The sequence below is a fragment of the Petaurus breviceps genome, unplaced genomic scaffold (assembly GCF_028583685.1).
Source record: "Petaurus breviceps papuanus isolate PSGF00001 unplaced genomic scaffold, PetGlider_PUasm1.0 38, whole genome shotgun sequence".
Taxonomy (NCBI): Eukaryota; Metazoa; Chordata; class Mammalia; order Diprotodontia; family Petauridae; genus Petaurus; species Petaurus breviceps.
In genome coordinates this window covers 59,345,046-59,369,653 of record NW_027186304.1, presented here as the reverse complement: position 1 = coordinate 59,369,653, position 24,608 = coordinate 59,345,046, and the positions used below count along the sequence as shown (strand labels likewise).

Here is a 24,608-nt window from a genome sequence, read left to right as displayed (position 1 = left end):
GAGGGCAAAGCTTAAACCTTACTCTCATCAAAATTGGCTCAAGAGGGAATAATCAAGATGGAGTAATTACATGATCAGTTGGATAAAGAAATCTATGTTATCCTATAAATAAGTAAAAAGGAATGGGGATAACAAGAGGAGAGGGTACCGATAAAAGGGAAAGTATACTGGGGACGGTGGGGATCAGAAATAAAATACTTGTGAGAAAGAAAAGGGTGAGAGGTAAGAGGGGGATAAACAAGGAAAAAACAGCATGTAAAAATTACATTATAGTAAATGACTATAATCATGTAGTATATGATAAACCGAGTCATTCTCAATAGATAAATGGTCAAAGGATATGAACAGGCAGTTTTCAGAGGAAGAAATTAAAGATATCATTAATCATATGAAAAATGCTCTAAATAACCTTTAATTAGAGAAATGCAAATCAAAACAACTTTTAGGTAACACATCTTACCTGTCAGATTGGCTAACATGACAAAACAGGAACTTGATAAATGCTGGAGAAGATGTGGGAGAATTGAAACACTAATTCATTGTTTGTGGGTTTGTGAGCCAACCATTCTGGAGAGCAATTTGTAATTATGCCGAAAGGGCTATAAAAACATGCATACTTTTTGGCCCAGCAATACCACTTCTAAGGCTGTATCCCAAAGAGATTATACAAGTGGGAGGAGAACCCATATGTACAAAAATATTTATAGCAGCTCTTTTTGTGGTGACAAAGAATTGGAAATCAAGGGGATGCCCTTCAACTGGGGAATGACTAAACAAGTTGTCGTAATGAATGTAGTGAAATACTATTGTTCTATAAGAAATGAGGAGCAGATGGACTTCATAATAACCAGGAGAGGCTTATATAAACTGATGCTGAGTGAGGGGAGCAGAGCCAGGAGAACATTGTACACAATTATAGACACACTGTATCTGTGATTACTAACTTTGATAGACTGGGCTCTTCTCAGCAATGCAAGGTTATAAGACTACTCCAAGACTCATGATGGAAAACGCAATCCAATTCCAGAGAAAGAAATGCGGAGTCTGAATGCAGATTGAAGCAAACTACTTGCTCTCTCTCTTTTTTGTTTTGTTTCTTCTTTCTCATGATTCATTCCATTGATTATAATTCTTTTTTACAACTTGACTAATGTTTTACGGGAAGGTATATGTAGAACCTATATCAAATTGCATGCTGCCTTGGAGGGAAGGGGGAGAAAATTTGGAACTCCAAAATTTGTGGAGCTGAATGTTGTAAACTAAACATAAATAAATTTATTTTTTTATTAATTAATTTGTTTCCTTTTACTTTACTGGATTCAATTCCACAATTCCTTGAGTTTCACATTTTGTTCCTCTCCCTCCCCTCCCCCCCCGCCATGGTGGCATATAGGCAAGTATAGGATCTGTAAATACTTTCACATTATACATTAGTTAGGTTATAAAGACAGATTGTATCGGATGGAATGAAAAATGGTAAAGAGGACAAAAAACCAAACAAGAAAAGGAAAAAGATCAGGTATTTTGCTTCCAACTGGATATAAACTCAGTTCTTTCTAGTTCTTTCTCTGGATGCACACATTTCTCTCCATCATGAGTCTTTTGGGATTGACTTATATCACTGCATTGCTGAGAAGAGTCCAGTCTATCAAAGTTGGTCATCACACATACGTTGTGTCTGTAATTGCATACAAATTTCTCATGGTTCTACTCTTCTCACTCAGCATCAGTTCTTATAAGCCTCTCAAGATAAATATGAAGACCGTCTGCTCCTTGTTTCTTATAGCACAATAGTATTCCATAACATGCATATACCACAACTTGTTCAGCCATTCCCCAATTGATGGGTACCCCCTTAATTTCCAATTCTTTGCCACCACAAAAAGAGCTGCTATAAACATTTTTGTACATATAGGTCTTCCTCCCACTTCTATGATCTTTTTGGGATATAACCCTAGGAGTGGTATTGCTGGGTCAAAGGATATGAAAGTAACATAAATAAATTTAAAAGGGGAAAAAAAGAAATGACAAGCAGTATGATTTCAGAAAAATCTGGAAAACTTACATGAACTACTCCATTTTGAAGTGAACAGAACCAGGAGAATGTTGTATGCAGTAATAGCAATATTGTTCAATGAAGAACTGTGAATGACAGCTATTCTCAGCAATACAATGATCCAGGGCAATCCAGAAGGGCTAATGATGAAGCATACTATCTGTCTTCAGAGAAAACTGATATTGGTTAAATACAGACTGAAGCATGCTATTTTTCATTTTCATTTTTTTCCTTTTTATTTGAGTCTTGTACAAAATGACTAATATGGAAATGCTTTACATAATTGCACATGTATAATCTATATCTAACTTTACTATGTCAGGGAGGTCAGAGAAGGAGGGAAGAAAGGAGGGATTGAATTTGGAACTCGAAACTTTAAATAAAAATATTTTGAAAAATTGAAAGAAAAGAAAAACTTGAAAATACTGAAACAGAAAAAGTCTGTTGTCTGAGATTGTAAAGTGTTATTTTATTGAATTTTTGCCTTTAATTCTCAGAAGTTCTATAAAGGAGGTAACTAGTTCATTCAGTAGATATTTATTGAATGCGATGTCATTGTTGGAGATAGGGACTAGACCTATGATTTTATTGTTAAAAGGACTTCTGGACTAGACAACTAGAGAACTAGAGGACTAGATAACTCATTTGTACCATTGCCAATTGGCTCCTTCACTGTAAATTAGAGTTGTCTTGAAGTTAAGTAATTTGCCTAGGGTTACATAACCAGTATGAATTGGAAACAGAACTTAAACCCAGGTCTTTGTGATTCTCTAGCAATTGTGTCAAGTCAACAAGCATTTGTTAGGTACCCACTGTGTGCTAGCATTTTTGCTAAACATGTAGATATGAAAGAAGGCAAAAAAGCCCCCAGCCCCTGCTTCTAAGGCATTCATGGTTTAATGGGGGAGAAAATACAACTACTTACAAAGAAAACATATATATATAATAGATCAGAAATTATCTCAAAGAGATGATACTGCACAGGCCTACCTCTCTATAGTAAATAAATATTTAAGTGCTAATTTTCTTTTTTATGGATTGGGTTGCTAAACTATTTAGAAATTCTACATTGTACAAAAAAAGTCAGGAATGTCACCCTCTCCTCCTCACTCCCGATCTCCCAGGGGACTAGGCATGTGGCTCCATCATCTCTGGGATTATGATTGCAATAGCCGTGTACCTGGGCCACTCTCTATATGTTATGGTTCAGGAATTCTTGCTACTCCACCATTTTCTCTATCAATTCTTGTGTCAAGAGGTTGCCATGGCTGTGGGGAAGGCTATACTAATCTATAAGCATCATATACCCCTTCATCCTCTCAGAATGAGGCCTATTCTTTGACCTCTTCTTTTTCTGACTCTTTCCAGAAAACAAAAGAAAATTATCTTCTTCCATAAAGATTCTTTCATGGGCATGCTAAACAGAAGTGGCTCCCACCATAGCCCAAGGCAGAGGTGAGGAGCCTGTAGTCTCAAAGCCACAGGTAGCCCTTTAGGTCCTCAAATGTGGCCCTTTCACTGAATCCAACCTTCATAGAACAAATCCTTTTATTAGAGGGCCACATTTAGCCTTGAGGTCTTGGGTTTCCCACCCCTGACCCAAACTAGGCAAGTCATTAACAATTACTGAGTTCCTAAGAATGAATCACTCATCACCAAAGGAGGTTTTAATGAACACTTCCTAGTGGATATCACTTAATTATTTTAATGGGGTCAACAATGGACATGCTTACACCCTCCATAAGATAATAAGGTCATAGATTTAGAGCTGGAGATACAGAGTTTCAAACAAAAGGCTGCACCTCCAACCCCATGTAACTCCTTTGATTAACATCCAAGAGAAGATCATAAACGCTAAGAATCACATCTGAAAGCATTGTGGGAGAGTGAAAAAAAAGTGCTTTATTTAATGAAAGGAAACCTGGCTTTGAGTTCTAATGGTAGTACTATGTAATTCTTTTAGCTTCTCAGAGTCTATGAAATAGGACTTTTTTTTTTTTGAGGGGATGGTGGTGGAGTGGACCTATGATTTGACCAGTGAGGAAATTCTTTCTACAAATACACATACCAGTTGTCTACAATTTATAGTTTTAAAGTTTCTGGGGCAGGGGAGTGGTATTGAAAGAGCAAGAGATTTGACAATCAGCACAATAAGTCTGTGACCCACTGGTTGGAATTTTAATTTAGATCTTTCTTTTGCAGGCTTGTTCTCAATCTCTACATCAGTCTTGCTATAATTTATTTAAAAATAAGTTTTGATGGATATTTTCTGTTCTTTACATTATCATAGTATCCCAAGTATCCCTACCACCTGTTCCTTAAGTACCATCCCATATGAAAGTGTTTTTTTAGAAAGGAAAAAAATTCATCACAACTGATCACTACATTGAAAGAGTCTGAAAACAAGTACACTGTGTAACACTTGTGGACTTCCCACCTCCACAACAGGGTGGTTTGGGGATATCTTTTCATGTCTCTTCATTCCATTTTCACTTAATCTCTATACTATTTTTATATTTACTTTTTATTTTTTGATGTATCATCGTTATTCACATTTACATAGTTATAGTTACTGTGTATATTGTTTTTTTTTTTTTGTCTTGGCTTACTACACTCTGCACCAGTTCATAAAGCTCTTTCCATACTTCTCTGTATTCACCACATACATGATTTCTTACAGCATAGTAGTATTCCATTAAATTCATGTGATACATTTGGTTAGACATTTCTAAATTGGACATTTACTTTGTTTATAACTCTTAGCTATCACAAAAAGAGCTGTTATAAATATTTTGGAATATATATTGACTTTTTTCTTATGGATAGCTTACTAGGGGTACAAGCACAGTAATGAAGTCTCTGATTCAAAGGGTTTGTATGACATTTTAGTTATTTTAGCTTTCCAGAATGGTTATACTACTTCACAGCATCACTAACAATGTATTCACATACCAGTCTTCCCTCAACCTCCCCCGCCCCCCTCCACTGACTATTGCAATTTTTTGTTATTTTTTTTCCAATTGGCATACTGAGGTGGAAGCTCAGAGTTGTTTTGATGTGCATTTCTCTTACTATTAATGATTTGGAGCACTTTCATGTGATTATGGATAATTTGCAGTTCTTTTGAGAAACTTTTATTCTTATACTTGGACCATTTCTCTATTTGAGTATTAGTTTTACATACATGTATTTATTGTTTATATGTCCTGAATACTGTCCTTATCAGAGAAATATTCTAAAAAAAATCCTCCATTTTACCACTTCCCTTCTTATCCTAGATACAGTAATATCAGTGTAGAAGCTTTTCAGTTTCAATTAATCAAAGTTATCTATTTTATCTTTTACATCTTTTTCTCTTTTGGTTAAGAATATATCTCTTACACATAGCTGTGAGAGTTATATGATCTGTTTCTCTGCTAATTTTTTGTAGCAAGATCTTTAATATTGATGTCATATATTGAATTAAAAGGTATCGTGATAAGTAGTGGTAGATATTTGTCTGTTTTCTAGTTTCCTCAACAGTTTTTTTCCTTTTTTAAAAAATCAAATAGGGAGTTTTTCCCTAGATAACATGTTTTAAACTTTATCAAGCATTGATTGGGTTATTGAGTTCTTTTGTTTTTAAATTTGCCTTTTCTAATCTGTTCCTGATCTCTCTTGAATTTAACAAATGCCAAATGGTTTAGATAACTACTATTTTGTAATGTTGTTTGAGGTCTAGAAATGTTATTACCTCTTGTCCTTACTTCTTTTTATCATTTCCCTTGATATTGTAGATATTTTATTTTTCCAAATGAATTTTCTTTTTAATTTATCAAGGTTTGTAAAGTATTCCCTTGGCAACTTGATTGGTATAGCATCAAAAGTGTAAATTAATTTAGGTAGTTTTGCCATTTTTATTATATTGGCCTGGTCTAGTTATGAGCTCTGACTATTCCTTAAACAATTTAGATTGTTCTTTATTTCTTTGAGGATTATTTTTTAATTGAATTGACACAAATCTTTTGTGTACATTGAAAGGTTGAGCTCTAGATATTTTATGCATTTTGTAGCTATTTGGAATGGAATTTTCTTTCTATTATTCCTTCTCATGTTTTGTTATTATTATGTTATTATTTGTTATTATTATTTTATTATATTATTATTATGTAGAAATGCTATTGATTTTTGAGGATTTATTTTATAGTCTGTAACTTTGCAGAAGCTATTGATTGTCTCAGTATCTTTGTTAATTCCCTAGGGTTTTCCAAATAAACAATCATATCATCAGGAACAGGAATAGATTCAGCTCCTTTTTACCTGTGATTAGTCTTTTAGATACCTTTCTTGTGTCTTGTTGCTCTTGATAACATTTTCAGAGCTATATCAAACAATAGTAAAGAGAGTGGCCATATTTGTTTTGCTCCCAGGCTTTCTATACTTTAATCGTGGAATTTTTTGTGATAATAAAAGTAATGATAAAAATACATACACATTTATATGTTGTTGTTCAGTCATTTTTTGGTCATGTCTGATTCTTTGTGACTCCAGGTTTTTTTTTTCTTTTGGCAAAGATACCAGAGTGTTTTGCCTTTTTTTTCTTCTCCAATGTGTAAATACACTCAAAACATATGTGTGAATATATATATATTTCATATGTGTGTATTTATGTTTATATATGGTGTTTTAATGTTTGTGAAGTATTTTATATGAGCCTCTTTATATGTTCATCTTATGTGATCATCAAAGTAACCATGGGAAGTAGGTGCTCTTATCATAACCATATTATAGAATACAATAAGTTGACAGGGAGAGGTAATGTAACTTGCTTAGGGTCACACAGCTAGTTAACTTCTGAGGCAGCATTTGAACTGAGGTCTTCCTGACTCCATTCTAGCCACCAGATCACCCAGCTGCCTATCAAGTGTTATTTATGTGCCTGTCTTTGTCCATGGAGTAAAATGAGGCACATGGAAACTCATTTGATATCCAGTGATATTTAATAAAATATATTCAGTGATATTCAATGACATTTAATGATATTGAATATGATATTCAATAAGATATATTCAGAACAATTTCGGTGATCTGGTTTTAATTGTCTCCATGTGTAGGCGCCTAGATTCCAATGCTCTGGTATGTGATTGTGATCTAACATGGCTGGGACAGCTTTTAAAAGGTTATGCTCAGAATGGCCACACTCAGGCAGCTGCAACCTGTGAATATCCCAGAAGCCTTCAAGGGAGGTCAGTGGCCTCCTTAACAGCTGATGAATTCAACTGTGGTGAGTCCTCATGTACTCTTTTTTTAATGTACCTGTTATAGATATATACTTGGAAAACTGTTCACAGAAATATGTTGTTGAAATACTATTAGATTGTTCTTTAAAAAAGAAATAACTATAATTCTTTGCATCATATATTGTCTTTCCTTTAAAGGAAATCTTTAAAATCATAGGATTTTTGAGCAGAAAAAACTTTAGATATCTCTTCCAATATCTTCATTTTACAAATAAGAAAACCACATCCAAGAAAGTTAATATGATTTAGCCAAGGCAAGAGAAGTGAGCTCAGAGATGAGGTCTTCCAACTCCCAGTCCAGTGTTCTATCTACTGCACCACACTGTCAATTAGGATTAGCAATTATGTTAATAGTAATTTTAAACCATAAAGTATAAAATTTTTTTTGAGGCAAACTATGATTTTATATTTATATAGTAGTAGTTACTGAATTTATGTTCAAGTCTTGACTGCACTAGGAAAACATATGAATTCCAAACATCTTATAGTATCATACTCTATTGTCTATTACCATTGAGCTAGCTTTAAAGTCTAGAAAGTTTGTAGTCAATATGAAGCATTAAATTATTTAAATAATTATCTAGTGTAAAATATTGAGGTAGTGATGGAAACCCTTAAATGCTCAGTATATTGACTTTATGAACTGACCGTTTTGAACATATTTCTCAAGAAAAATTTAAGATTGTCCCAGAGAGAGGGTTTTTTTTTTTTGTAAGAACCAATTTATGAATGAAGAAGAATGTCTATGTCCACATGGCTGATTGTTTTCCTTGCCAGATATGATTTATATTAAAAGTCATCATTTTCTTTCAAAACTTACATTAACTATTACCTATTGGATCACATCTAAATTTCTCCATACAGCATTCAGTACATTCCATTGTCTACCGTGCTATACACCCTACCTATCCAAATCGTCTAACAATACCTCCTGCCATATTTCCTTTATTTTTGCTAGCAAGCTATCCTTATACTCCCTCATTGATATTTTCCTGCTTCTGTGCCTCAGCATATACTGTTTCCCTTCCCTGAAATACTTTCTTACCTCTTTTCTACCAACTCATATCCATCATTTCCTTCAAATCCTGATTTACGACTCCCTTCCTTCAAGAAACCTCCTTTGACTAATTTCAACATAATTTGATTATTTTACTCCAATTTCCTCAACTCTTCTATATAGTTTGTCCTATATTATTTATCTTATTTATAGCCTCCAGATGACTATTCTATATTTGTTTTATTATCCCATCTAGATTATAAGTTCTACAAGGACAACAAGTTTGTTTTCTACTTCTTTGGTATGGTAGTATCTAGTACAGAGCTATGTGTGTAGTGGGTACTTAATAGTGAGTGAGTAAATTCTTGTTAAACACCTGCTATTCCAGGCACTGTGTGAAACTCAGGGATTACAAGAGAGTTAAAAGATGGTCCCTGTTCTCATGGAACATACAGTCTGATTGTGGTGACAACATACAAACAATCATGTTCAGAGAAGCTTTGTGCACAATAAATCGTAAATATTTAAGAAAATAATTAACAGAGAATAAATGAATTTTATGATCATTTTTGGGGGGCCATAATGATGATTGATAAATCAATATGATACATTTTGTTTTGGGGATGATAATAATGACTAATCACAGATCAATCAAAGAACCCAGCCATGTAATAGAAAGTCAAGTTACATGTACTCTAGAGATGTCTTTCACTAAATTCCTACTCTAGTGTCTAATAGTGGTTTAAAACACTACACTAGGATTTTTGCTTATCTTACCAAAGTGAAAAGGCTTGACATTTGGTTCCAGGCATGGCCTAGATACCTAGTGTCTAAAGACCCAGCAAGCTAAGGTTAGAGAGGCCAGTTTGGCCATGAGATGACACATATTTTTGGTCATAGCAACTCTTGATGACCATCTGCTAAGTCACAGAAGGATTATGATCGCATTGATGGAGAGAGTACCCATCCTGGAGAAATCACAACTCCTCAAAGTATTGAAGCATATAGATGTTGCTACTCATGACCAAATAGTAACTCTAATAAAAAACATTTGACAAATTCATTAGTTGTACTTAAACAGAAAATTATATTTCTAAAGCTAATTTTTTTAATGTAGCAGATTACTTTAAATACCAATCTTGTATAAAGAAATGTCTCTTGACTAATTAATGAATAAGAATGCAGTTGCTTTTCAGTAGTTACTTTTAAAAGTTTTACAAATGCTCTATTTGCACTGAGAAGACAAGTGAACCATAATATTCCTGTTTTGACAACTTGAATCAAGCCGTTATAGGTACAACTGATTAGTCTTATAAATAGAAATTTAAGGATAGCGATTCATTTCCTGTTATGTACATTTGTTCATTTTTCCCCTTTAACCCTAAATATAATCAACCCGAAACATGAAAGAGATAAAATGGTATGCATAATGAAATAATGTTTATAATCTAAAAACATTTTGAGCTTTGTGAGAATGTACTGTGTATTTCTTTTGAGGGCGTTGAGCTGGAAAAAGTGGTGGCTTTGGAGTCAGAGGTCTCAGATGAACCTGCTGGCTTAGCCTCTTTCTGTCTGTGTGTCCTTGGGCAAGTCATTTATCTTTTCTGTGCCTCAGTCTCTTCATCTGCAAAATGAGGCTTTTGGTTGAAATGATGCCTAAGGTTCTTTCCAGGTCCAAATCTATTATCTTATAAGACAATCCATGATTACTATATACTGATAACATGAGAGATGACGTGAATCCATATCAATTCAATTAAAAGTCTGTGATGATGGTAAATAACAATAATAGCTTATATTTAGGTTTTCTGAGCTAAGTCACATAATATCCAATAAAATATATATTGTTGTTGTTCAGCTGTTTTCAGTTGTGTCCGACTTTGTGAACCCATTTGGGGTTTTCTTGGCAAAGATACTGGTCCTTCTCCAGTTTATTTTACAGATTGTAAACTAAGGCAAACAGGGTTAAGTGACTTGCCCAGGATCAAACAGCTAGTAAGTATCTGAGGTCAGATTTTAATTCAGGAAGATGAGTCTTCCTAACTCCAGGCCTGGCACTCTATCTACTGCCCCACCTCATTTCCCAGGTAAAATATGTAGTACCATTGTTATAATACTCATAGATAAAGTTTATCTTTGGTAAAGTAGAGGAACACAAGTTATAGAGTCAGAGGATCTGAATTCAAATCCTGTTTCTTTTGCTTACTGCCTTTGTCAACCTTAGGCAAATCGATTCATTTCCCTGCTCCTCACTTTTCTCCGTTCTAAAATGAGGGATTGGAACAGATCCATCTGGTGTTAGATTTATAATCCTATGCTGTGCCCCGACTTGTCATTTCTATCTTTATAGCATTTCTTTCATATGCCCCCCCTCTCCTCACTGACACTGACTCAACTTTGGTTCAGGAGCTCATCACTTTCTGCCTGCTGGTTGTTCTCTCTGTCACAAATCTCTCTTCTCAGCTGTCAGACTGATCTTTTAAAAGCAAATATCTAACCAAGTCACCCTCCTGCTCCCATTCAATAAACTCCAATGGCTCCCTATTGCCTCCAGGATCAAAATTAAATATTCTCTTTGCCTTTGAAGTCCCCCACAGACTGGCCTATGTCTACTTTCCTAAGCCTTTACACTTTACTACCCCACCCACCCCCATGTATGCTTTGATCCAATAACAATGACCTTTTCGCTGTCCCTTTCACATGTCCCTCTCCCAACTTTTATTTATTTCCACTGTCTGTCCCCATGCCTGGAACTCTTTTTCTCCTCATTCCTACCTCCTGGCTTCCTTGGCTTCCTTCAAATCTCAGCTAATGTCTTACCTTGTACAAGAAGTGTTTCTTAGTCCTTCTTAATCTTAGTGCCTTTTCTCTAAAAATATCTCCAATTTGCCCTTTATGTACCTTGCTGTACATTGTTATTTGTTGTGTGTTATTTCCCCTGTTAGACTGTGAAGTCTTTGAGAGCAGGGAATTTTTGTTTGTTTGCATTTTTTTCACCTTTCTTTGTATCTCCAGCGCTTAGCACGATGCCTGACAAATAGTAAGAGCTATATAAATCTAGTTGACTGACTGCTTCTCTCCCTTTTTTTTTTGTAAACGAAGTAATTGACTCAAATGATTGTGAAAGATTGTTTATAGATCTTCCTCTTGAATTTGCCAAGTGACATGGGGAAATCTTCATGACAGGAGGTTCTAGTAGTAACTTGAATTGAGGCACACTGTAAAGTATAAAGAGAAAGTATGGGATTTTCTGTAAAAAGTGAAATACCTGTCTGAACAATGGCTTCTCCCAAATTTAATTGAGTAGGATATGAGCCTTTTCAGAAGAATCTTAAACATGCTTTATTACAACAAAATTTAAAATGCTTTGATGCTTCTAGCACTCAAACTTTAGTCTATGGAAAGGGAACATTTTGTTCATTGAGGTTTAAGGATTGGTCTATGAAACCCCAAGTAAAATGCATAAACTGGGTGGTTAGAAAGCTAATTGTCCAGGAATAGTGCATGTAAAACTTCAAGTTTAATTTAGCTACTTGGTTTGAAAAATTGACCCATAAAATCCAAACCTTCCCATAAATACAGTTGCTTTGAACTTTTAGAAATTAGAGCACTCGGAAAGCTTGACTTAAAATGCCGCACTGCAGATTTTTCCATGGGGTGAATTGCAAGCAAAAATGTTTCTAATTACCAAACAGAAAATACAACTGAGATGTCTAAAGGCCTTTAAGTTGCAAAAATGGTGATGAAAGAATTGGGTGATATTTCATGAATTTCTTGTTAGCTGATGAATGTATGTATGTATATATGTATGTAAACTTCTGCTCTCACATATACCAAGCTTACCAAAGGAGCTCTGAGTTTTTCCTCCAGCTCCTTTTCAACAGCCTCTGTAGCATATGGTGAAATATGAACCTTTTAAGATTTCTCCTAAGTCAACTTAATTCTTTTGTTACAGAGAGACCTCGAATTACCTTTGAGCCCCAAGATGTGGATGTCACTTCAGGGAACACTGTCTATTTTACTTGCCGGGCAGAAGGAAACCCCAAACCCAAGATTATTTGGCTACATAACAAGTAAATATCATATAAATACTCTTATGTGTCTATGTGCAGTAACCTGATTTCAAATGTCAGTGCCCTGAAAATCTTTAATCCCATCTTTGACCTAGAGAGGTAAAGATGCTGTAATGGAAAAGTATCTGAAAAACTTGTTGATAGACATGGTCTTTAGCTCTGCCTCTGCCTGTACCTCGATGTCCTAACCTATCCATAGTGTCTTTTAAAACAGGTTATATTTTGTGACAAGAATAATAAATGTATATGATTAGAGAACTGGTTAAAATGCTTTTATGTCATCCTTAGAAGGAGAAAGGGTTGGGCAAAATAATTCATTCTAATCTTAATTGAATTACATGAAAAAAAAAATACTCCCCGTTCATAGGTTTCAGATATAAGCAAAGATTTGAGATTGGGTCATTTAATGCCTGAAACCAGGTGTATCTTTAATATTCTAATACTGGGTGGACCATCATTCATATTACAGCACCTATCTCCCTATAATGAAATATTACTAATTAATGAAGTTAAATCAGCTTATGTAGGTACCATTCCAGTGTGAACCCATGGAAAGCTCTGGGTTGTATGAGAATATGTGTGACTCAGTGACAAAAGAACTTGATGCTTTGGCATAATGCAACAAATTCCAATTTATCTCTTGTTCCCCTATCCATTCTATGGGAGTGGCAGGGGTAGGGGAGTAGGGAGTTGGTTCATCAGGGCAACTTCAGGCTTGCTTTTTGACTTGGACTGTTTAATCCAGCAAGCAGTTCTCTCTATCACTAGACTTCCTTTGGGGGGGGGGGTGTGGTGAACTGATATTCTGCTGAAAGATAAAACATATATAACCCTCCTCCCCCCAAAAAAATGTGATAATGTAAGAATAATGTAAGAAAACTTAATGTGAGAAAACTAATGTAAGAAAACTAAAAACTGGGAGGGGAATGGAGATCAGGTAAGGTTTCTCAGATGATGCCTGTATTGAGTCCTGAAGGAAGACAGGAGTTCTGAGAGGCAGGGATGAGGCAAGAATGAGTCATAAGTGTGGAGGTATGCACTGTGCATTTGCACAATGGTGGGGGGTATAGAGTTTTAAGAACAGGTAGTTTTAGGAATGATCGCTGGAATATAGAATTTGCAAGTAAGAATAATATGAAATAAGTCTAGAAAGGAAAATAGGAGTCAGATTATTGGCTAGGGGGAGGTGAGATTGGACTTAAATGTCAAGCCTAGGGTTTTATTTTATCCTGTAGACAGTGAAAACCTTTGATCAGGAGAATGATCATGGCTGGACATTAAGAAGATTATTTTGGCAACTGTATACAAGATGGATTAGAGATGGGTGATATGGAAAGTGGAGAGATCAATTGGAAGGTTATTATAGTTGTTCAGGCAAGAAGGATAAGAGCCCAAACTAGTATCATATCCATATGAATGCAGAAGAGACAAATTTGAGAGATGTGGTGGGAGTAAAGTCAATAGGAATTGGGAACTGATTGGTATGGAGGTAAGATAGAAGGAAGGGTCAAGGATGATTTCAAGATTACAAGCCCAGGTAACTGGAGTGGTGTCCTCAGTGGAAATAGAAAAAAATTTTGGGGGGTGTAATTCAATATGGGTCATGGAATCACACTGGCAGGGAAGGTAATGATGGAATTCTAAGTGTTGGGAGAGAAGCTCAACTCATAATTTTGTCTTTGGTTTCTCTATAAGGGAGAAAGATCTAATAGGTATTTTTAAAGATTAGACAATAAGGGTTACCAGGGAGTTAAAACAGAAGATAAGTGAGATAATTCTGAGAGAGAAGCTGCCACTTACCAATTAGTTCAAGTTATCAGGTCCTAAAGAACACCTTCCCAGTGAGCCGAGAGAATGTCTGATCTGATGTTAATGATATCTGACAAATTGTAGACAACAGAAATTCTACGGTGCTGATTTTGACAAAAGACAATAGCAGACTGTAGCTTCAATTTCTGACAAAACTCTAGAGGTTTTTTTTTTTTATTAAACTTATGATCTGTGAGCATTTAGACAAGGACAAAGCCATCACTAAAAGCCAGCATGGCTTCATCAAGGACAGGAAAAGTATACTAAATGAAATTGATTTTTGATGAGGTTAATATATTAGTAGGTAAGGTGACTGCTACAAACAAAATATACATGCATTTCAGCAAAGATTTTGTCTAAGTCTCTCATGTTATCTGTTTGAATAAGATGTAGAGCTGTGGGATCAGTGAGCGTACAGTTATTTGGATTAGATATGGTCAGATGACTACATCCAGAGGGTAGTTTTAATAAGATTGCTTTCAACTTGGAGTGAGTGCCCCAATAATCTGTGTATGGTCACAGATTGTTTATTTCTGTAAGTTTGCATAGATAGCCTCATCATTAAAGCAGATGATATAAAGTTCTAGTAATGGGGACAACTGGCATGTTTGATGACAAAATCTTAGCTATCACAATGTTCTAAATTTTATAAAATGAAATGTAAAAGGGATAAATATACATTTCTATCCTTAGTTTCAAATGTTTGTGATCACTAGTACAATATGAGAGAGTTATAGTTAGATCTAAAGAATTAAGTAAACTGAAAGCTCAAAATGAGCAAATGGTGTGGACGTGATTTAAATATGTAACATATTATGATATATGCACGTACATATACACATATGCATATATGTACATAAGCATATATACACATATAAATATATACTTGTATATATATGTATATGAAATCTCAGGTTTCCTTTATAGACATAGTATGTGGGACAAGGGAGGTGATGATTCTTATGTTCTCTGCTCTGATCAGATCACTTCTTAAACATTGTACTTAATTTTGGATACCATGTGTTAAGAATGTTGTCATGATGGATTGAATCTGAAAGAGTACAACCAGGATGTTTAGGGTACCAGAGATCATGCTTTATGATGCTCAGTTGAAGGAACTGAAGGAACTAGGGTATTTAACCTAGAGATCAGATGAAGAAAATTTAGGTGATCGTGTTAATTTTCCTTAAAGTAACATAGGAGAGAGAGACAGAGACAGAGAGACAGATAGACAGAAAGAGAGACACAGAGAGAGAGAGAGAGAGACAGAGACAGAGAGACAGACAGACAGAGAGAGAGACAGAGAGAGAGAGAGAGAGAGACAGAGAGAGAGACAGAGAGAGAGACAGAGAGAGAGACAGAGAGACAGAGAGAGACAGAGAGGCAGAGAGAGACAGAGAGAGAGAGAGAGAGATTGAGATTGAGAGAGAGAAATGACTTTTTCTTTTTGGCCTGAGAAGGCTAAAGTAACTCTAGGAGTACTATGGGTATAAATATTTGGCAAAAGCAGGATTCAGTTTGATATTAGAAAAAATGTCATAAGACTTAGAGTTTTTCAAAAGTTAATCAGGCTTCCTCAGGAGATAGTAGGCTTCCCAATACTGGAGAACTTTACCAATAGCAAATGGCTATATAAAAAAAATAATTAAGTGCAGCTTTAATTTCCAAAATAATTCCTTGAAGAAATTCTTATCTTTATGAGGTCTTACACCTCTTAGAAGAAATGAAAGGTTTATGATGTTAGGTAACTGATAATTAGTCTATATTCCCTGCAACTACTTTTCTGTTTATACCTTTTTGGAGGGAGTGAAATACAGATAGAAATGAAGGCAATGAAATGCATGAACAAAAGATTCAACTGTATCTTTTTTTTCTTAACTAATGAAAAAGGAGGGTTATGCTGGTTGTTTTCCAATATGAAATACACTCATATAAAAATGATATAAGTAGAAAAGAGAGGGTGACAAATGACCCAGGTGGCCCAGCAGGCACCAAAATGGCTACGTTTGGGGAGGACTATAGGAGGAGGCCAGCTCAAGCATAAGTTGGACTTGCAAATACCTGATTCATAGGTTCATAGATTTAGACATAGAGATATAACAATAGCTAAAATTTATGTAGCACTTTAACTTTTACAAAGTACTATATATACATATGTGTATACATATATGTGCATATATGTGTGTATATCTATATCTATATATACATCTATGTCTATATATTTGCAAATGATTCTCACAGCAGCCATGTAAGATTGGTGCTATTATGTTCTAGATGAAGAAAGTGAGACTGAGATATTTGCTCAAGATCACACAGCTGACATTTGTTTGAGGCTAGTCTTCATGACTCCATAACCACCATTCTATTTTGGTCGGTTATCTGATACAATTTCTTTATTTTGCAGAAAAAGAAATTGAGGTCCCTTCTAATTCTGTGATTCTGGTGATCTGGTCTACTTCCATGTGAATCATGGATTCCTTCTATAATAGCCTCATTAAGTGTTAATTTTGCTTCTACAGTAATGCTTTCAGTAATGCACATTCCTATGACATAAGGAGGCCCATTCCAAGTTTGAATCTGCTCTTGTTGTTTTCAGAGGTTCTTTCCCATTTTACAGTGAGATCTTTCCCATAATTTCCACTCATAAATTCTATTTCCATCTTTCAGGCAAAGCTGAAGCCTTCACATGACAACCCTTTCAATGGTAGACGACATTGATCATGTGCACACTAAGTATTCTTTTCTCCAAGTTAAACATCTCAAGTTTCTTTAATTGGTGGTTCATTTAATTGGTTGTTTAGTTTTGAGACTCTTCATCTTTCTCTTCTCCCTCCTTTGGACATGCTCAAGCTTGTTAACTTCCCTATTAAAATGCAATATTCAGAAAAGGATGTCATTCACTATATGTGTTCTGAACATGGTAGCATACAGTGAGATTATCTTCTCTCCCATTGTAAAATCTACACTTCTCTCTTTTTTGTTTGTTTGTTTGTTTTTTGCTTTTTTGGAGGAGGAAGCTAGGGCAATTGGGGTTAAGTGACTTGCCCAAGGTCACACGGCTACTTTTTTGTGTTGTGTCCAAGGCCATATTTGAACTCAGGTTCTTCTGACTCCAGGACCAGTGCTCTATTCATTGCGCCATCCAGCTGCCCCCTATACTTCTCTCTTAATTCAGCAAAAGATGACATTAGTGTTTTCCACATTTGTGTGATAATGTTAAATCATTTTGAGCTAACAGTTCACTAAAGCCAACAGGATTTATTTTTTAAAGTAAATAATGTTATCCTTAAAATCTCCCTGTCTTCTGCTTCTAAAATTTTTAAAGTCTTAGGTGCAGGATGTTCTACTAAACCTCATCTTGTTCCCAATATTTAGACATTTTTATATCTTGACTCAATCAGCTAGCAATTACATTTGTTACTTCTATTTTTTTTTTCATTTGTAGGTGTCATGTTAATGGGATATAAGATCTCCCCCACCCATTAATAGGTCTCACGTGGAGCCCATTAAGGGAAACTTGCTTAGGGAATAATTGCTTGTAGGAAGGCTTTCACACCTTTTGTTAATTTCTAGTTAGGCACTGAGTCATGAGGGTCGGGATGCCCTCTAGCTCTAAAAAGGGTATATATACTCTGATGTTAGCCTTTTGCTTTGGGGCTCTGTCATTGGAAGAGTGTTTTTGTGATCTGACCAGATGAGACTCTGGGTAACTGTTAAGGATCCCCCTGGCTTTGAAAAACCCAGATGTTGTTGCTTCCCTCTGTCTGGTAACTATGTATGTATTACCTTGGTCAGACAGTTGAATCTATCTGTTGATATGCACTAATTTCTCAGACAGTTAGAAGCCCTGTCTGTTGGTATTTATTACTTTGTTTGTGTTTTCTCTGAAGTTGAAGGTGCTGACTTTTCCCCTGAGCTCATGAATGTAATTAAAAAGATTTCTGACTCCTTGAACAGCTATCTTTCCTAGTAAAGCAGATCTAATAACCTGTGCTGGCAGCTATCCTAGGTATGCCAGTGTGGTTGCTGCTATAGTAGGTTTAATTGGTATGTCATTTTTTATTTTCATTAACATCACTGGTAAAAGTGATGACTAGATCAGATCTGTGGACAAAGATGTGTGCATTTCACTAGAGACCCGTCTGGGATATGCTGATTTATTGGCTACCTCTCTTTGGATCCAGGCAATCAAATAATTCTGAATATACTTAACTGTACCATCATGTGGGCAGTGAGGTGGATAGAGCTGGACCTATACTCAGGAAAACTCCTTTTCCTGAATTTAAATTTGACTTCAGACATTAGCAGTGTGACCCCAGGCAAGTCATTTAACCCTATTTGCCTCAGTTTCCTCATCTGTGAAATGAGGTAGAGAAGGAAATGGCAAACCAATCCAGTATCTTTGCTAAAAAAACACAAGGTGGGATCATGGAGAGTCAGATTTGAGTAAGAACAACTGAACAATAATCATCATCTGGTTAGTTTTTCTACCTAGTCTCTACATTTATTTTGAGACATCTTTTTGAATATCTTGCTGAAATCTGGGCATATTATATCTCAAGGGGACTACTAATATATTAATCACTTGAAACAAAATATGTTTAGTTGATATGACTTGCTTTCTGTGAAAATATGTCAGCTTCTAGTGATCAGAAATCACAGGTAATGGTACAAAGGGCATATCTGTAAATTCTTTTCAATATCTTTTGATGTAACTTTTTCAAGCTAGAGAATTTTAACTCATTTAGAGAAAGTACATGCTCTCCCTCTGACTTTCTCATTCTTGTTTCTCTTATTATATTTATTTCTCTCTTATTCTGACTTTCAGTTTTAACTTGACTATTATGTTAGAGAAGATAAGCAAAATAACAGTTGGATAGCCTTCCTTTTTCTCTGCCATCCACTAATATTTTCCAAACTGTCCTAAGCAATGAGCCTATCCCTTCACTTTTCTTCTTCCCTCCTGATTATTTGTTGTCATTGACTTTTAAAGAAAACTCTTCAGTGAATTCTAGGGTTTTACCTTTCTGACAGTATTGTTATACTTCTATCAATTTAATTTGTATTCATCCTTGGTTAGGTTCTTCTGCTTTCATCTTTGTACTTTTCCTTTAAAATTAGAGCTCATTGGAAGGCAAACCCCACTCTTTCCCCACAAGTGATGCCCTTTCAGCTATTCTTGGATATTTTTTTATTCCTTTCCACAGGGAAGGGCTGTTGATTCTTTGCCCCTCCTTCTCCCCGGGCCCCCCCCGCCCCCCCCCCCCCCCCCCTCCCCCCCCCCCCCCCACTCCCCCAATTCCTCATGGACCAAGGTCAGCAAAATAAGTCTTTAAAAATTTGAGCTGATTGGAATACAACAACCACAACTTGCATTTATATGGAGTTTTAACATTTGAAAAATGCTTCATAAATGTTTCATTTGATCCTCACAACTATATGTAATGGATGAAATGATTACTTCCATTTTACAGATGGAGAAACTGAGGCCAAAAGAGAGTGGCTTTTCCAGAGTCATTCAGCTAGTACATGTCAGAGGCTGCATTTGAACTCAGGTTTTCCAGATTCCAAGTCTTTCACCATATCCACTGCACACCTACACAACCACATTGATTTGCCTTCCTATTTTCTTCCTTGTCTAGCACTTTTTATCATTAAATTTTGCTCTTAGAACTCTTCAAGCTCACAGTAAGTTTCTTCCATGACAAAATTCCATGTTATAGAGTTACCTTTTTTCCCCTGAACATTCTTTTTTAATAGTAATATAAAGTGAAACAGCCAATTTTATTCAAATTCACAATATTTCAGAATTTTTTCTAGAACTAAATATTTTGTATAATATGTTTATTTAAGAGGAAATTCTTCACTGTTCCTCTTCCAAAGTATTTTAGTAGAAACCAGAGTCTTGAGTAGCCCAGTTAGGAGCCTCTGATCTACTATTCTGATTAAGTTTTTTCTCAATATTCATGGCCATCATCTGGCTTCAAAAACAAAGGCTTTTAGTCTTTTCAATCACTTGCTGATAGGGTGAGACTGCATTGTTACCCATAACCACATGGCCCAATTTGGAGTCAATCTTGGCATCAAGCCTAGCATTTCTAATCAAATTGACAATCCATCTTTTAGCTTCTTCAGGAGTCATGTTCAATTTATCTGCCAACATGCTTATGCTGATACATTGATGAATGCGACAGAAAGTTTCAAATATGAAGAGTCGAGCATTTTCAATGAAATCTTCAAGGCAAGCCACCAGGAAAAAGTCATTCACAAGAACCAATTCATGCCCTCTTAACTTTTTCTGGGCACCATCAAAGTCAAAGTTAACATACAAGCATTCAACAAACTCTGTTATAGGATCTTTGTATGTGTAGGATTCCTGTTGAATAACTTTGACTAGGTCTTTCAATACCTGTCTTCGTTTTTGAACATCTTTGTTTGTTATGACTGCAGTAGTCAAATAGCGGAGAATATGTGGACACATAGTTTGAATTGCATTAAGATACTGTGGTTGGTAAAGAAAGAGATCGATAATGTTGTCTCAACCTTTTGCGTGGTTGAAGAATACAAATAGAGACCAATGAATCAGCCATGTTCTCTGCTGAAGGGACTGGAGTAGAGAACTGACAGAATTATTATCGATGGTCTCTTTAAATCTTGTAAAGTCTTCCATGGCTGCATCCCAATTCTGCATTAAAATTTCAGATGCTAGTTTTCCCCACAGTGAAGAAAGCATTTCTATCAGTTGAGGGAACCAAAACTGAAAAAGGAGAGATACTCTGCTGCTCCTGAATAGTTGCCACATTCATACTAAAATTTTGCATATCTATAGAGTGTATCTGAATACTCTTGCCTAAAACCATTTTTTTCAGCCAGGTAGTCAAACAGCATCCGACCATCCCTGGTGGATTGCATTTGCCTTGTTGTTTCTGGATATTCAAACATGTTGACAATTGGCTCAGTTTCTTCCTGCAGCTGTTTTAGTTGTGCAACAACAGTAGTTCTTTTCTCACGCAAAGCATGAGGAATGTCATCAGAATAAAGGTTTTTATACACATCCATTGCAAAATCCACCATGTTTGTATCACTAAGAAGGTCCAATTTTCCTTGAAGCAATTCCTTTTCATTATATATCTCTTTGACTGAGAGAAATTTGAGCAGCGGGAAGACCAAATGGTGGTCCAAAAAGTGCACGATGAGTACTCTGCTGGGAAAAAGGGAGTAACTTCCCCTGAACATTTTTTTTTAAAGCAATTGGGGTTAAGTAACTTGATCAAGGTTACACAGCCAGTTATTTCTGTTTGTGGTGCCAAGTATCTGAGCCCAGATTTGATCTCCAGGTCATCCCAACACTGGAGTCGGTGCTCTTACTTGCTGAGCCACCAGGCCGCCCCTCCCCTGAACATTCTTGAAAGTTTATGATACTTGTTAGATCTGACTAGGGTCTATATTCTTCTTACCTTTCATAAACTCTAAAATCGTAGATTATTTTTTCTCCCAAGGTAACCATTGTTTATCACATCACTTGCTAGTCCTTCTTCATTACTGAGAATCACAACTAATGTTCTACTTACTGTTTCCTCTACCTTATGGAAGTTGTTATAAACAGAACACATGTATGTAATTAATTGTTCCAATTTTATCAGACACTTCCGGCAGATTCAGTTTAATTCGATTGATAACTATTAAGCACCTTCTGTATATAGAGAACTATGCTAGGCACTGGGAGAGATATAGTTTTGATAAGAAACACTCTCAGTCCTCTGTGTTTATAATCTAATAGCAGATAAAGACATATACACCCATAGCTATTAATCATTTTAAACTGTCTATTCCTCAAGAGTCTCTGAATCCCCAGTATTTAATACAGTGCCTGGCAAATATGTAGTAAGTGCTAAGTAACGTTTGTTGACCGACTAATAACACATAAATGCCATAAAGATATGTAAAACAAACTGTTATATTAAACACTGAAGGGTGCCAAGTGCAAAGTGAAGTCAGGAGAAAGACCACCTTGTTTCTGTGAGAGAGAGGGAGTGGGGATGGCGGTGTACAAAGCAGAATTTAGACTTGGTAAGTTTGGGGTGTTAACAGGACATCTATGAGGAGAGGTCCTATAAGGCAGTGAGAGTTACATGGTTCTAGAGCCCATTGAGATCTGGGAAGTAAATATAAATTTTGCAATTACTTTTTTAGAAACATGGGCTGCTTTATAGGTTTGGAAAGGTAGAGATAGAAGATTCATGACAGAGGAAATAATTGAAGAAATAATGTTCTGGGGAGCAAGCAGAGAGTGGGATTGATCATGATGGTGGTAGATGGATTAGCCTTAGTGAGGACTAAGACTATCTCTTCCACTGTGGCAGCAAAAAGAGAGTAGAAGCTCATGATGACAAGAAGTTCCGAGAATTAGTAGAAGGGAGATGAAGGATTTACCTATAAGTGACCTCAGTTTTTTCAGTTAAGTATGAGGCTAAGCAGAGTAGTAACTAGGATGATGTGCCCTGGAATTTTCTTTAGTCACCAGAAATTTAAAGGACACTGAAAGTATTTTTTACTTTTTCAGCATTTAGAAACAATTGGGCTGAGAACCTAATAAACAAGAATAATTAGATAAAATAGCAAGCCACCAGATGGTTCACTTTCCCACATATCCTACCATGATAGGCTGTTCCTTGGCCTAATCATACCTTCCCTTTACCTCCAAAGTAATGTCCTCCTGGGTATTCTTGGATTTCTGTCCATTTCCTTCCATAGGAAATGGATCTAGATTCTTTCCACCCTACAACTCCTTATGTGCCAAGGTCAACTAAGTCTGTTTTAAAAAAAAATCATTTGAATTTACCTTTTATTCTTCTTGCCTTAGGACACATTTTTAGTTGTTTGCCTCATAGGTGAAAACTGCTAGCTCATCTCTAAGCCACATATCCTGTGATAAGACTAGGTCCCAAGGGTATACTTATTGGTCAGAGAATAGATTTGGAATAGTTTTGTGTAGAGTCTCTGAAAATAGAGTAGAAGCCTTGGCAAAGAATAGGAAAGCCCCAGGGGAGGTGAGATGCCATATATTATTAGTTCATTAAATCAGTTCTGTTTTGTCATTTGGAATGGTTTCTGTGGCTTTACAATCCATCAGAAGCAAGCAGGTACACCCAAAAGCAACTATGAAAGGTGAATTCCCTAAGGCTATACGCAGCATTGATTTTGGAGAGCCCCATCTTGGGCATATAGGGTGCTATGTCCTGTTGTAGTTGTGTGATATAGCACCAAAGAAACTACTGGATTTTCTTATTTTATTCTGTCTGCCTGTTGGCATTTAGATTGGCACCATTTTTCCCCAAAGACTGCATCAGTGGGATTAACTCTTTCTCCTTTTACCTGCTCCTGTCATTCTTAAATATCTATGTCTGATAATTGAAGACGCCCATCTCAACTCTGTCTTGTCACTAGACCAGTTTAATTATTTGTATAATCAAACTGCCTTTCTCTCAACATTCCTTTCTACTCAGCAGAAGCCTTTAGATGAATTTGGAATGAGGGAACATGAGCTAAGTTAGTGAGGGAAGACTGTGACTATGCTTTATTTTCTAAATAGGTGCTACTCTGGAATGCAGAGATGAAACTGCCTTCCTTTCTAGCTTTTGCTGACTTGCAGGCTATATGAAAGCAAAGCAGTTTGTATCCCTCAGGTAATGAAAAGCTGAAATTAAACCTTGGACTTTCAAAACATTCTTTAATAAATCAAAGTATTGATCCATAATTAATAATTTAATAAAATAATAATATACCTAAGAAATTCCAGGCTTTTTGTATGAATAGTTTTTGAAAATTGTTTTTTAATACATTTTTTGAGTAAAATTTATTTTCAGCCACTCATTGGACATGAAAGATAATGCTCGACTAAATTTACTTGATGATGGAACGCTCATGATCCTGAACACCAGAGAGTCAGACCAAGGTGTATATCAGTGTATGGCCAAGAATTCTGCTGGGGAAGTCAAGACACAGAATGCCATCCTCAGATATACCAGTCTTCCAAGTAAAGTTTTGTTTTCTTCTTCTTGCATTTAGTGTAAATTTATCAGGTGATTCTGTTGTCATTTAAAATATCACTAGGCTATTTATCACTAATTTATAATGTGTGACTACAAGGTACAATTATTAGTAGTCACAATTTAAAAATGTTCTTTATTGCTACATCAAAGAAACTACCTAATATTTCTTTTTATCTCTTGATATTTGTCTTCTTTTATTTTCTTCATTAATTTTAAAGATATATCTTATAAAATTTGGTTGGAGAATACTTCTGATTGGACAGCTACATGAAAGCTTGCCATATATGTCAATTCTTGTTTTATTATGAGATCTAAAAGTATGTGAAATTGGCTGTTTACATT

At 35.7% G+C, this 24,608-nt stretch overlaps 2 protein-coding genes and 1 pseudogene across 2 annotated transcripts in view; 2 read left to right on the top strand and 1 right to left on the bottom strand.

The window, feature by feature from the left end:
• The window catches only part of PXDNL (peroxidasin like), a 557,041-nt gene that overhangs the window by 380,827 nt on the left and 151,606 nt on the right, over positions 1-24,608 (top strand). Inside the window, exons 7-9 of the mRNA XM_069099924.1 lie at positions 7,150-7,319; positions 12,288-12,405; positions 24,081-24,250. Coding sequence (XP_068956025.1) covers positions 7,150-7,319; positions 12,288-12,405; positions 24,081-24,250 — 458 coding nt within the window. The remainder of the gene's footprint in view (positions 1-7,149; positions 7,320-12,287; positions 12,406-24,080; positions 24,251-24,608) is intronic.
• The window catches only part of PCMTD1 (protein-L-isoaspartate (D-aspartate) O-methyltransferase domain containing 1), a 548,363-nt gene that overhangs the window by 448,961 nt on the left and 74,794 nt on the right, over positions 1-24,608 (top strand). The window lies entirely within an intron of this gene.
• Positions 19,961-21,450, bottom strand: LOC138169882 (eukaryotic translation initiation factor 3 subunit E pseudogene; annotated as a pseudogene).